Source organism: Emys orbicularis, chromosome 2 (genome assembly GCF_028017835.1).
Source record: "Emys orbicularis isolate rEmyOrb1 chromosome 2, rEmyOrb1.hap1, whole genome shotgun sequence".
NCBI lineage: Eukaryota > Metazoa > Chordata > Testudines > Emydidae > Emys > Emys orbicularis.
Window position 1 is genome coordinate 12,041,601 of NC_088684.1, and position 14,157 is coordinate 12,055,757.

The 14,157-nt window shown below is 45.6% G+C and overlaps 1 protein-coding gene across 1 annotated transcript in view; it reads left to right on the forward strand.

Annotated features, from left to right (window-relative positions):
• COL22A1 (collagen type XXII alpha 1 chain) overlaps positions 1–14,157 on the forward strand; it is a 271,823-nt gene that overhangs the window by 132,966 nt on the left and 124,700 nt on the right. The window contains exons 15-17 of the mRNA XM_065397620.1: positions 2,745–2,789; positions 9,398–9,451; positions 13,703–13,747. Coding sequence (XP_065253692.1) covers positions 2,745–2,789; positions 9,398–9,451; positions 13,703–13,747 — 144 coding nt within the window. The remainder of the gene's footprint in view (positions 1–2,744; positions 2,790–9,397; positions 9,452–13,702; positions 13,748–14,157) is intronic.

The window sequence follows — 14,157 nt, forward strand, 5'->3', positions numbered from 1 at the left end:
TTTCAATGTATTCTGCACAACTGACTCTTCCATATGAAAATCTAGAGATGCCCGACTCTCCACTACGTTCCCACAGTGAAACTTCCACAACTTCTGGGGAATTACTTCTGACTTATGCCAGATGTGTGTAAGATTGGCATCAGGCCTGCAGAGAATGGTATTTAGGAATTACTAGGAAACCTAACATTTTGGATGGGTTGCTTTAAGCTAGCTTGTGTGCCAGCGTGTAGCAGTATTCACACTGCAATGTTATAATGTTGTGTTTTGTGATGCAACATTAATACATTGCTTCACAATTGGATCACAACACAATGCAATGTGACTTCATGACGTAATGATGTTTTGAGAAAGCTATTTTGGAACCCTTTAGGGCCCTGTATATTAGACTTGTAGGACATGGGATTACCCTGTGGAATTTGCATCAAGCCCCAGAAAACCGGGACAGGTATCCAATTTGCAACCCATCCTCCTGGACCCACCTTAGCAATGACGTGGGCACTGTACAGGCTTACCTAAGTGTACTGTGGGGTGTACTGACTTGACTGTTTGTGCAGCAGTGCTTTTAAATGGAATGCCAGACCTGCTAATGCCTTAAAAGGCTCCCTGTACTGATTGACTTGTTCCTTTACAACTCACCAGATAGAGGCCTGTGTTTTCGGAGAAGGTTGTGAATTTTCTTCCCTGTCATGTATAATGTTTACCTGACAACTGTGGAGCCTATAGGCCTCCTGGGTCTAAAGCCAATGAAAGTAAGAAGAGAATCTGGTTGTTTGCCTAGGCCTGGCTGTGGATCAGTACAGTATCACTACCCAACTGTCTGAAAAGTAAAGGGGTGTCTGCCTAAATTGTCTGTTGAGCTGCAAACAGGCGCAGCAGCTCCTGGGCAGATCCCAACAAAGTGTTAATAGTGCAACAGGCACATTTGAGGAAAGTCAGGAGAACGTTTTCCTCCTGCCTCTTGAACCGCCCTTTTACGGAAGGAGGACAGCTCCGCCGTGCAGTACATGCGGCGTTGCTGATAATCTGTTAGTAATGACCCCATTCGTTTTCATCATCAAGCTGGCATTTGGTGTGTGCGGTTAGAGCAGAGCAGGGCTATAATCATATGCTCTGATGCCCAAGCGGGCCCCAAGGTACTAGTGCACCAGAGTGGAGTCATCTTTTTTTAACCTCTTCCACTCTGCTTTGAGAAGTGGCTGGGTAGGACTTTGCTTTCTAGAACAGGATACTGCAGAGTTCATTTTTGCTCCTTCTGTTTGTCTCTCTCAGTGAACTCAACTAACAGCATCTGCTGTAGCTAAGATAAAATTAAAACAGCTCTATGAATCCACGTGCTACAGGGCACCACATGAGTCAAGGAGGAAACATCTCCCCTAGCACACAAAATTAGGTGCATCACAGTGCCTGAGGTAGATTGTGGATTGTTTGAAATCATTTGGCATTGGCCACAAGACATGAGGTGGGATGGTCAGTTTCTTTCTGGTCCGGTAATTCTTAAGACCCAGATGGCTTTTGTGACCTCACATCTGGTATAACTCCATGGCAGTACTGTAAGATAGAGTACATTTGGAGGTGCCTCGGATCTCATGAATGAAAGGCATTTGGAGGGGACACTCCAGGACTTAGTGATTCTACACTGGCACACTAAAGAAGAGCACTGACAATTATACCTCTCCATACCCCTGCTGATAAGCTGCCGAGAAGACAATGGATAAGCTTTGAAAGTGAACCCCAAGGAGAACTCAAGTGCATTACATCTGCCTGACTTTCTCCCAGGCATGTTTGCACACGTTAAATCCCTGGAGAGGCATGGGACGGGAGGAAAAAAGAGAGAGGGGGAGAGAAAGCAGAGATTGTGTTATGGAGTGTCAAGTGTGCAATGCAAACAAGTGACTTTATCCCAAGAGAGAAGAGCAGGTTTTTCCAGCTGGGCAGTTTGATCACAAATATACTGTCAGACATGGACAGGCTTGTCCAGCGTTTGATTTCACTCAAGTATGTCCTGAAATCTTAACAGAATCTAACCTGTCCTCTGGACCAAACAAACCTAGGCAGGCAGTTCTCATTAATTTTCAGCTAAACCAGCTGCACTGTAATGTGGAGATGAGTGAAGTATTAAAATATGAATTCACCAGAGTGTAAAACATTTCACACACGAGCAGTTCCTGATGGGTCACCATCGACTGAGTGTGCGTGTCTTGTTGCCATAGGGTTTCCCTGTTGTTTGCTCAGTTGCTACAAAAGAAGTAAACTACACCTACAACACAATGTCGCTATTCACAGGAAAGGTTAAATCTCTCCCACCCCCTTCCCCTTTGTTTGATCACTTATAGTTTGTCAGCAATGTTATGTGTGTAAAGTGCTGCCGTCCAGTTATCTGAGACACAGCAAACCCTACGGCTTCCAAGTTAATTGGAAAGCGCTGGGTTGCACTCTGTGCCCAAATTAGCTTCAATGAAATGTCACTCACTAACAGGGCTGGGCGATGCCCTGTTGGGTTGGGATTATTCAACAGCTGTCAACACTCAGTGATACCTGCTACTGTACCCACTACATTCTCCTTACCCACAGTTTCTTGTACCACATCGATGTGACATCCTTGCTTGTTTACAGGGCAGATTTTTCCAGGAATGTTGTCCTTCACTGCCAGAGGGTCAGTGACTAACCCGGCTCCTTCTCTGAGGAGGAAAATATGGACCATGTTGGATGAAGAGTTGTAATTTCCCTTTTCTTTTCATTTTTAGGGTCTGCAGGGAGAAAGAGGAGAAAAGGGAACTCGAGGAGACAAGGTATCACTAGAGCATGTCAGAGCCACTGCCCAGGAAAGTGCTGGGTTGTTCTCCCTCTTTGCCTTTTGCTTTGTAAATGAATGTAACATTGGGGAAGGGTGCGAGGCTGATACCCCGGAGGCTGAGGTTTACAGCCCCTCCTCGTACTGCCCGGCACACAGCTGTGAGCTGAAGTGACCTCTCACGGGGGTGAAACGGGAGTACAGAATCCCAGCCTGTTCATTCCCTGGGTGTCTCTGCTAAGAATGCCAACAAAGATGTCACTTGGAGTGGCAGCTGGGGCGTGTGCTCCTGTGATGTGTTCACATGGGGTACCACCCACCTAAGTGATGGTAATGACCTTTGGATGAGACTGACCACAGCTGAAACTGGGAACCTAAAGATAAAGGGATTGCCACCCAATTACCAGCTTCTTGAACCACCCAGCTTTCTATAGCCCTTATTTTGTCTCATCACGACAAACACAAGCTCACATGGGTTGCTGGCTTTGCTACATCAGGTAAGGAGTCAGGATTTCCTGTGTGTGTGTGTGTGTGTGTGTGTGTGTGTGTGTGTGTGTGTGTGAATCAGCTGCTTTCCCAGTCCAGTGTTCCAAAGAAGTGGCATCGTTTTCAAGTGCTTTTCTCCAGGCCTTTTGTGTTGGTGACTTTCCTTCTATTTCAGGTAGGGTGCAGGGCGCTCGGCTGAGTCTAATTGTGATGAGGTGACCGACTGAAGGACTCAGGCGCTTCTTGAGCCATCACATTCATCGAGTAGTGTCTTTTGTTACTCTCTGCCACCAAAAATAAATGCAGAATCCACAGTCCTCGGCCGCCTCTGAGGAGCACGCAATGCAACTCAGGAGGTTGGGCTGCTAAGGTGGCTGTGAGCTCTTTTTATCCAGGGTGGGCTGCAGGTCACTGCCCTAGTGTAATTTAAATCTGTGCCTACTCCAATATATAAGTGGCTGTCAGTGCAGCAACTAGAGATTGATGGGGCACAGGGATTTCCTGGCTGGTAACTATTAATATCCCCATTTTATGGATGGAAGGCTAAGTGGCTGGTATAGCTGGGATGAGAACTCAGTACCTCTTGGCTCCCAAGCCTGTGTCCAGACCTCCCTGATCACGGGTGTCTCTGTATTGGAGTGGCATAGCCATTCGATAAGGGTGGACATGTGTTGTGATTTGCCCCATGTGTACCGGTCACATTAGACAGCACGGAAGCCATTAAAGCATGGCTGTTCTAGCTAGTGCTGAGGTAAGGAGTTGCCAGTCCATTAGAGATATGGGATGCAGAGAATAGCAAGGGGATGGGTGCCAGTCAATTCTGGGAGTTTGGCAAGGCCTTTTTCTGTTAGCTGGGGAGTTTGACCTATGTTTGGACTCCCTCTACTGATAGCCAGCTGTAGGTGCATTAGTAGAGAGTCATCAGTAGAGCAGCACACGTACACACACACACACACACACACACACACAAAATCGGGGGGAATAGTTGACTCACTAAAAATGCAATTTCAGTTGAACTTGTCAAATAAAAAGGAGGGTAAAATTCCCCAGAAGTTGAAACATTCAGTTTAGACATTTATGAAACTAAACATGTTGACTTTTCATTTGAAATAATGGTTTATTTTGAAATTTAACTAGATTTTACTACACAAAAAAGGGTTAAAAACACCCCAAAATGGCCCCTGAACCCCCCCCAAAAATCAATTGTTGGCCCAGCTCTGGTCATTAGTCCCCAATCCAGCCTGATTCCCATTTCTCTCTCTTCCCCTATTGGCCAGTGCTCTGTTCCCAACATCCATGTGGTTGTTTATCATAAAGTTGCCATTATTCCCTTTCATTTGTTCTGTATTCACCATTGCAACTGGGCACATGCCCATTATCATGTAATCATTCTCATGCCTTCGCCCCCGGAGTTCAAACCAGAGGAGATGTGTTGTGTCTAGCCATTCCATCAGCCCCTTTTCCTGTGACAGTATTGTCTGGTCTGAGGGGGTGTTGGCTCCCTTAGGAACATGGATAATTCCCACATCACTCAGGTGGGGAGGAGGGATGGAGCTGTGAGGGGGCAGGGAACTGATGAACTAGACAGGAATTAAAATGAGAAACAAGTGAATTGGGTTTTGTTTCATTCTGAGAGATTTGCACAATTAAACCTTCTTTCTTTCCCTCCTGGCCTATGCATAAAAGCCAAGATCTCTGCTATAACAATTGTGCATTTACAGTGCATGGATACTGCACTCAGGACATTTATACCCCTTGTTTTAATGTCTACCATTTGGAACCACTGGGAAAGTAGTGGGCGTTAACAGCCGGGCCAAAGTCTCTCCCTGTCTGCTTTTCCGTCTGCAACCGCTTATTGCTTCTGAGAAATCTGAATCTAAATTGTTGCCTCTTACAACACCATTGTTAAAGCATTACTAAAAATCACTTATGCTTCTCCCAGCCTAAGAAATATAGGATTTGTTATATTAAAGAAGAGCATTAGTTTCTATATTGAATATGCGTCCATCAAACCATTATCCCGATGCTCCAGAGTAAGGTGAAATCTCCCACAAGGCTCTTATGTCACTATACACTGAGAGCACCTTGAATCAAAGTACTGAGACTTTATGGTGCAATACATAACTTTGAGCTGTATTGATCATGTCTGAACTTGAGGAGAGCCAGCATCCAGCATTCACTAAACTCCCAAAGTTCTGTCGCAGCAAGCAGTAGGCTCATGTATAATCTGGGATGAATTCTCTAAGGACGGTGTCTTTTGTAATGGTAATCCAAAATCCAGGTCAGAAATCTGGAGGAGATTGCCCTGGAACATTGATTCCAGCTTGAAACCTGTAGTGATAGTTTATAGACAAGATTAATACACAAGATTAATAGAATCTTTAACTGAGCATAATATGGTTGTCATATAGAGCTGACCAGAAAACTGGGACATTTCAAAATATTTCAGTTGGGAACTTTTGATTTAGAAATTCACCTTTCAAATTTTTCCCATTGGGAAACTGCAGTTTTCCTGGGGGAAAGTGTCCCACCACCCACCATCGCTAACCCAGATTTTTTGCTATTTCCCAACTGAGGAAAAAATAGTATAGAAAAGTGGGGAGGGGGGAAAAAAACTTTACCCTTAAAAATGAAATGTCACTTTCTCTCAGAAAGTAATACTTCCAATATTTTGTTACTGTTCTCCAATAATAGAAATTGGAAAATAGTAACAAAGTATTAGAAAATGGGCTTTCACCCACTTTCTCACTCTTTTTGACCATTTTTCACCCGGCAAGAGTTGGAAGATAGAAGGTAGAGAGAAACAAACCTTGATTATCTTGATTGATCAGTCCTTCAGCCCTCGTATAGACTGCGCTGACCACAACATGTCTTCCATTCTTCTCGTATCCTGGCCTTCTTTCTCCATGTCTTTTCATGATAAAATCTTCCCATCTCTTTAGAGGTCGGCCGAGTGATCGTTTCAGTGGGTACCAGTTGGCGACAGCTGCAGTCCATCGATTGTCAGTGAGCCTCACTGTATGCCCGGCCCATCACATTTTACTACATCCTGCACTCCACTCTGCTGTCTGATCACTTCATTGGGGACTAGGTCACAGATTGAAATTCCCAGAATTCTTCTTTCCATCACCCTCTCCATGACAGACAGTTGCTGCTCCTCTGTCTTCGTCAGTGCCCATGTTTCGCTGCTGTACAACATTGCTGGCCGTACTGTTGAGTTGAAGAGGCTGGCTTGTGCTGCCTTGTTGATTTTTCCTTGAAGGACATCCTTGATAGAATTGAAGGCACACCAACCTGCTTTCTTTCTTCGTGAGACTTCACCTTCCTGATCATGGTGCATGTTAATTTCTTGGTCCAAATAGACATATTGGTCAACTTCTTCTATTTGTTCTCCCTTGATTGTTATTTGGGCTTTTGGCAAGGTATCAGACCGCATATATTTCATTTTGGAGCAGTTAATTTTCAGTCCGACTTGGCTGCTTTTTGTGTTGAGTTCTCGCAGCATTTTCTGTAGGTTGATAGTATTTTTGGCAATCAACACAATATTGTCCGTGAATCTGAGATGGTTTCACTGCTCTCCGTTGATGTTGATTCCACCCTTCCAATTCATCTGCCTCATTACCATTTCGAGGCAGGCTGTGAAAAGTTTAGGTGAAACCGTGTCATCCGACGAAGTGGGCATTCACCCATGAAAGCTTATGCTCCAATACATCTGTTAGTCTTAAAGGTGCCACAGGACTCTGTTGCTTTTTAGAGATCCAGACCCCTCTGATACGTGTCTCCTTGTTTCACCCCTTTCTTAATTGGGATGCAAAGGGGAGTATCAAATAAAGTTATATTTGTGGTGCAGTCAGAATTTGTTTCTTTTAATACTTTGATATACTTTGTGTCGATGCCCTGCTGTGCAGAGCTTTCAATACTGCATTGATCTCTACGCTGTCGAACGCTTTTTCATAGTCGACGAAGGCAATACATACAGGGAATTTGTATTCCCTTGAGCGTTCCAATAGCTAGTTTATAGGGAAAATATGGTCCATTGTGCTGAAATTCCTCTGAAAGCCTGCCTGCTCTCTCGGCTGCTGCTCGTCCAGACTCTGAGAGAATGGGTTTGTTATTATTTTGGTGAACAGCTTGTAGACATGTGAGAGCAGGCATATTGGACAATAGTTCTTTAGATCTTCACGATCGCCCTTCTTGTACAGCAGAATGGTGTTGGACTCCTTCCAGCTAGATGGTATCTTCTGCATTTCCAAGTAACACCTAAACCACTGAGCAAGGGTTTCCCAGAGGTCTTGGCCTCCAGCTCTTATCATTTCGATTGTCAGTCCATCTTTACCGCAACAAACCACAATTTTGAAATGAAAAATTCAGAAGAACTATCTTTCATCCTCTGATTGATTTTCATTTGGAAAAAAAAAAGAAAAAGAAAAATCAGCCTTTCCCCCCCAAATCTGTAATTTTGGAAAATGAAACATTTCACCAACAGTGAGCATTTTCATCAGCCGAAAGCCTCTTTTGTGACAAAAACAAAACAAAAAAACAAAATCATTCAAGTTGGAAAATTTTCAACCAAGTCTAGCCTCATATAATTATTCAGCCCTCTTTTTGTGTGCCCTTCATTCCTCTGGCAATGAATCCATCTTATGAGGTCCTCCACTGATGTCACGGATACACCGAAAAAGATGCTAGGGAGGGTGCAGTGCTCTGTTGATCAGCAGTCTGTAAAGTTGTGATGTCTCAAACTGTCTACACTGCAGAATACAAAGAGTTTAATTCAGGCAGAGGTGGTGTGTGTGTGTGTGTGTGTAAAACTGGACTGAGGCGAGCTCATAATTACAATAGATAAAGATTGGGAAGTCCCTCCCTCAGGTTGCTATGGCACATAATGTGCAGAGCAATGTAATGCCAGTCCTGCAGCTTCTCAGAACGAAACAGCATTTCTGATGCAAGATTTATAGACATTCTAAAAAAAGACCCTCCCCATCAATTAATTGATTTGTAAATCCATTTTCAGTATGCTAAAGCAATCACACACACACACTCTCTCTCCCTGGCAAATCAGGGACTTAAATCTAATGCTATAAATACTGGTTTACCGATAATAGCTTTGGTCAAACATTTGTATGATGAGGTATAAATCACAACTGAGATTCATAAAGCTTTTTTATTATTATAAGCAAAACTCTAAATAATATTTAGTTACAAAGAGCTCCCTCTAGTGATAGAATTTGTTTATGAACAAAATCTGTTATGATTAATCATAATAATTGTATTTCTATTAGAGTGGTACTTAGATCAGGGCCCCATTGTGTTAGGTGCTCAACACACACATAGTAAGAGACAGTCCCAGCCTCAAAGAGCTTACACTCTAAACAGACAAGATAGACAATGTGTGGGAGGAGGGAAGTACAATTATTCCCATTTTGCAGATGAGAAACTGAGGCATATAGAGATGAAATCATGTGGGAAGTCTGTGGGAGAGGCAGGAATTGAACCCAGATCTCCTGAATCTGTCTGCTGCCTTTGCCCCAAGGCCATCCTTTTGAGAGCCTCAGATGAAAAGAGCCATATTACAAATGCAAAGTATTATTACCGGGCTCTGCCCTGAAACCCTTAATTAGTCCTTGCTCAAGTATCTCTGCCATTTCCCTCAGTGGGGATTTTTACTGAATAAGGATCGCAGGACTGGGAACAGTATCATGAAAAACAGCTAAGACAAAATTTTGGTTCAGCAATGGATTGGGTTCTGTGATAAAGTCCTAGTAACTGCACTTGGGAGACAAGAGAAAGGAGTTCTGACTGACCGGCCTTATTCCCCAATACTATGCAGTGATACTTCTTCCAGTTCATGAAAAAAGGGTGGTATAAAATCTAAGAATTACAGAAATCAGAAATGGAAAACTACCCAGTTCACCTCCTTGCTATAGATATGCCCCCCCCCCACCCCCCTTTCTGCAGGAGTGTATTTCCCAGAATAACAGACTTAGATCACTTTTCATGTTCTCAGCTCCATGCGTGAGTAGCGCAGAAGGTTATACAGACTGAGATGTCTCTTGCAAAATAGGGATGTGAACAATTTTAACATGAAGTTATCTTTTTCTCTCTCTTCTTTTTTCCTAGGGAGAACGAGGTCTTGATGGGTTCCCTGGGAAGCCAGGTGCGGAGGGGAAACAGGTATGGAGTGAATATTTGGGAGCAAGAGACTATTCTTCAAACTAGGCGTTAATGCACAGTGAATGGGAAGGTGGCTGCCGAAATGGGACTTACCCCAGACAACTGATGTATTGTAACTGTAGGAGCAGGCGGGCAGCTTATAAAATCATCAAGGTCTTTTTGAGCACCCAGTTCTAGTGGGACTGGTCCCTACGCTAAGCAGCCTTGTTCTACCCTGACCAATCTCTCGTCAACCAAGGAGCGCTGTGCTCCTAGTGAGGGGAATAGAACCGCCATATGATTATTTTTAAAGGATGCACTTTGTGTGGTGATGTGTATGGAGGAAAATATTTTATTGACTTCCAGCCCTAGCCTTCAAGCATTAGAACATTCAAAGGCCAGGCGACGGCAATGTGACCCCTCAAGACCTGCTGTTATAGCCTTAGTACACACAAAGCAGTCTGTGTCCCCACATCTAGCCTCCAGGCCCTTCTTCCCCCAAGGAAACTAATCATTAATGTCACCTTGTGCTTCAGCAGCTATGTGGGGATACTTACAGATCTGAAGCATTTCCCTAGCACTTGAGTCAAAGCTGTCAGCAAATCTTTAGTGCCCTTTTAAAATGGGATTTCAGAAGAGATACTGTGCTCATTTGCACTGGCTGTAAGAGAGCTGATACCAAAGGGAATGTGTGCTCTTGCAGAATTAATGACAGGCCTCGATGGTGGAACTCAAATGTAAGTTATGTGGCTAATTTTGTACTCAGCAGGCTGCAGCGTGGGTCCCTTGTTCCTCCATCTCTGTTTATTAAAATTAACCCTCAGGCGGTTTCTTTTTCCATTGCCTCGCACCTTGTGTAGTCCTTTCTCCCTGTGCAAAGTGGATGTGAAACAGTGCCAAATTGGACGGGATGGAAGGGGTTTCCACTCACCCTGTACACAAGGGGACAGGCAATGGAGAATCTGGCCATCAAGTCTCCTTTTGGTCTTGCAGTCTAGTCTCCCTGTGCCCTATGCTGATATATACTTTCTCATGCAATAGTACTCCTCCGAGTTCTTTCACTGTCTCCTGGTGTGATAACGTTCAGTACTCTGCTTATAGCTAGATCAGTTCCAGAGGTAACGCCGGGGCTGTTATGTCAATAGATTTTTGTTTGTGTGTTAATTCTTTTGATTTTGAGCTTTAAGTAACAATGCAAGTTATGTACAACAAATATGGAAATTCACTAAACGTGGTAGGACAGAAAAACGGCTACATCTTAATAATTTACAAATCATAGTGGGGTGCCCTGGCCACTGGAGTTACGGTTCTCAAAGAAAGGGAACCATGTTTCACAATATGGTTACATTTTCTGGTTTTGGTTGTAATAAGTGAGTTTTTCCATCACCAGCTTCCAAACATAGTTAACCAAGATGGTAGCCTTGGAGAGGGTCTTTTTCCTTCCATTCACTGGTAACAGAACATCCAGTTGCTGCTAATTGGATAGGCACTAATTACTTTAAATATTTGTACTAAAATAGCATTTGTGGGTCTATCACAGAATACACTCACTGGTAGAGCGCCTCCTCCTGGCTGCTCTGGGGATTTACTCCATCCATGCCTGACACCCGTTTCCTGCATGTCACTCTTGCTGCGGCCCCTCTCACTCTCTGGGACTCAGCACGCTCCCTCTGTGTGACTTGGCCCTGCGGCCAGGTCGCTGTATGTGTTTCCACTTCCAGGGTAGCAAATTCTCTCCAGACCAACTGGCCAGCTGCCTTTCCAGGCTGTCCTCTAATCTAAGGCTATGCCACATTCACAGGGGCAGGAAGGGGAACCTGGGCCCGCCCACTACTCCGGGTCCCAGCACAGGCACCGTCTGTCCAGCAGCCACGGTCTGTTTAGGCCCAGACCTCATTGTGATTTCCCTGTGCTCCCTCCTACTTCCCTTCTCAGTGTTCTGGCCCGCCCATGGGGTCCAGCTCAAGCTCCCAACTCCCAGGGAATGTCTGCAGCCTACTTCCCATGCAGCCTCTTCTGGTCTTAGCTTCCTAGTTTTATACCAGCCCAGCCTACACCAGCTCAGCTGAGTTTCATCTTCCTTTATGCAGCCTACTAGGTTAATTAGCCCCTTCCAAGCTACCTTAACCCCTTCAGGTGCGATGTAGAGTGAACACCCCTTCACAGGGTCCCACTGAGATTGGGATTCCCTTACGCTAGGCCCTGTACATATAGCGAGAGGCAGTGCCTGCCCCCCAAAGAGCTTATGGTTTATATAGACAAGACACATAAAGGATGGGAGATGAAACAGAGCCCCACAGAGGTGAAGGGACAGGACTAGATGACCACTCGAGCTCCCTTCCAGTCCTATGATTCTATGAAATGCCCAAGGTCAGTGACAGTGCTGGGCCTTGAAAATTGTCGGTGCAAATCACTGCAGTGCAGGCAAGCCAACCTCCAAGTGTCCAGGAGCATTTTGCCTCTTCAAGGTAGGATGCCTCCTGGTGCTCTATGCTGCCTGCCACCGTGGCCGTATGCAGTGAGAGGCTGGTGCAGTCAAGCCTGTTTGATCGAATGAGCTTTGGATATATTTCTATTAATGATTGCACAGGGCCCAAAGTTCTGGAGCGGGGCGATGCATACATTGAAAATGTATCTGATCTGAACATGCATGAATTGGTTCTGTCTCCATGCACTGTTCAGTGTTGCAGACACGATGCAGCCAGAATTTAGAACACTGGAAAGCAGAGAAGATAGACTAGGGAGCTTCCCCCACTGTGTGGGCATCTGTGCTCTTGACATATTGTCTGCAGGTGAATGACTTGCCTGCCTCCCCTACACCTAAACTCTCCAGGTTACTTAGCAATTTGGTTCTGTCAGCCTGTGTTTGTACTTCCCTTCCAGTTATGGTGTCATCAGCAGACTTAACCGTGGTTGAATTTACTCTTTCCACTCTGTGGAATAGGATGGTTCCCAGGCCATCGCTCTGTTTTGCTCCCCCTTGAGAGCTCAGACCTTTACCTCAACCAGTTTTTAACCTGGGCTATGGTGTTTTTTATTTTTATTTAGTTACTATTTAGCCAGTATCGTTAGAAGAGGGGACATGACACCTCACTGGGATCCTAATGTCCTGTGTCCGCTGCACCCATTCAGTTATTTACAGAACTAGTTAACATTTCCAGCTACACTGGCTGGACTGAGAAATTGCGAGGGCATAGTAGGGCAGAAGCTGATCATTAGCGTCTCCTAGGGAGAGATTTCTCTCTGTGGTACCATTGCAGAATTGGTGTATTCTGGGGCTTCTCCACCTGCTTTGGCTCTGGGCCGCCAGCAGAGAGGCAAATCCTTATCCCCGTGCATAGGCTGGGCATGTGGACCGGTCAGGACTGGAATCAGGAAACCCTCCCCCTTTCCCCAAGACCAGTCTAACTGCTGAAGCAGCTGCTGCTGCCTCATCATGGCTGCAGCAGCCCCCGTAGTCTGCAGGGCAGAGGGAAATGGCTTACAGATCCACTGCTCCAGCCTCCCCCTCGTTCCCCTCCTCACAGAGCAGAACAGAAGGAGGCCTTCCTCTTGTACCTGTTCCTGCCAGCCTCCTCCTTCATAGTCCAGTGCAGTCGGGGCTCGCTAATTCCATTAGTTAAACACACTCCTGGTACCTTATCATTGCTCCTGTGCTGCAGGCTGAATTCCCTGGGTGGGTATTTTGTCCCAGAAACTGGATCCCAGACAATGCAGATTGATGATCTGCTCCATTCCCCTGTCAGAGGACATTTAACCAAAGCGTTTGTCTGCACAAAATCGCCTCCTTTGGTTTTATTCAGATTAACAGGGGTTGGTTTTTTTTAAGTTTCACCGTATTGCTGAGTCACTAAGCCCTCGAGGGGATGTCTACACTGCCCCAAGTCTCAGAGCCTGGGTCAATTGACTCAGGCTCACAGGGCTCGGGCTGTGAGACTAAAAATGGCAGTGTAGACGTTCAAGCTCAGGCTGGAGCCCAGGCTCTGAGACCCACCCCCACACGTACGTCTCCGAGCCGAGACTGCAGCCCAAGCCCGAATGTGCACGCTGCAATTGTGAGCCCCGCCGCCTGAGCCCCACAAATCGACCCGGGCCAGCCGCGGCCGTGCCCGTGGGTCTTTGATTGCAGTCTAGCTGTATCCCGAGTCACTAGACAGATACAGGCCATGCCCTGGCAAGATTATTCCAGTGCTAAGGGCTCGGCTAAAGGCTCTGGGTCTCCCCTGCACTGCAAATCATACTGTGTTGTTAATCTATTTTCAGGGCATTAAGGGCAGCACAGGCCCACCAGGTGCCAGCGGACCCAGAGGAGAAAAGGTGAGCTGGGGAAGGTGCCCAAGGAGCAGTTTGAAAGGCAAACTCATTTCATTTTGAATAAACTCTCCTAGAAATGACAGTGCTGCTGGTTATCCCCATGGGTCTCAGGTGCAGCAGCAAGTTGCTGAATCATTCTGAGAACTGATAGATGAAGCCCTGGGGCCTGATTTTGCTCTCTCACTAGGGTAGATCCTGAGTAACTCCACTGAAGTAAACAGAGTTAACTCTCCTTCAAAATTTGGTGCAAATGCCTGCTCTCCTGGAAGCCAATAGGCCTCAGTGGGAGCACGAGCTGATCCAACAGAATCAAGCCCATGAATGTGTTTCTAGGATTTCCTGGAAATGGGGAGAACAACCAGCTCTTTGGTTAGACAAGTTGCTGGGGGAGGTTTTGAGTGGTGGAGGAATGT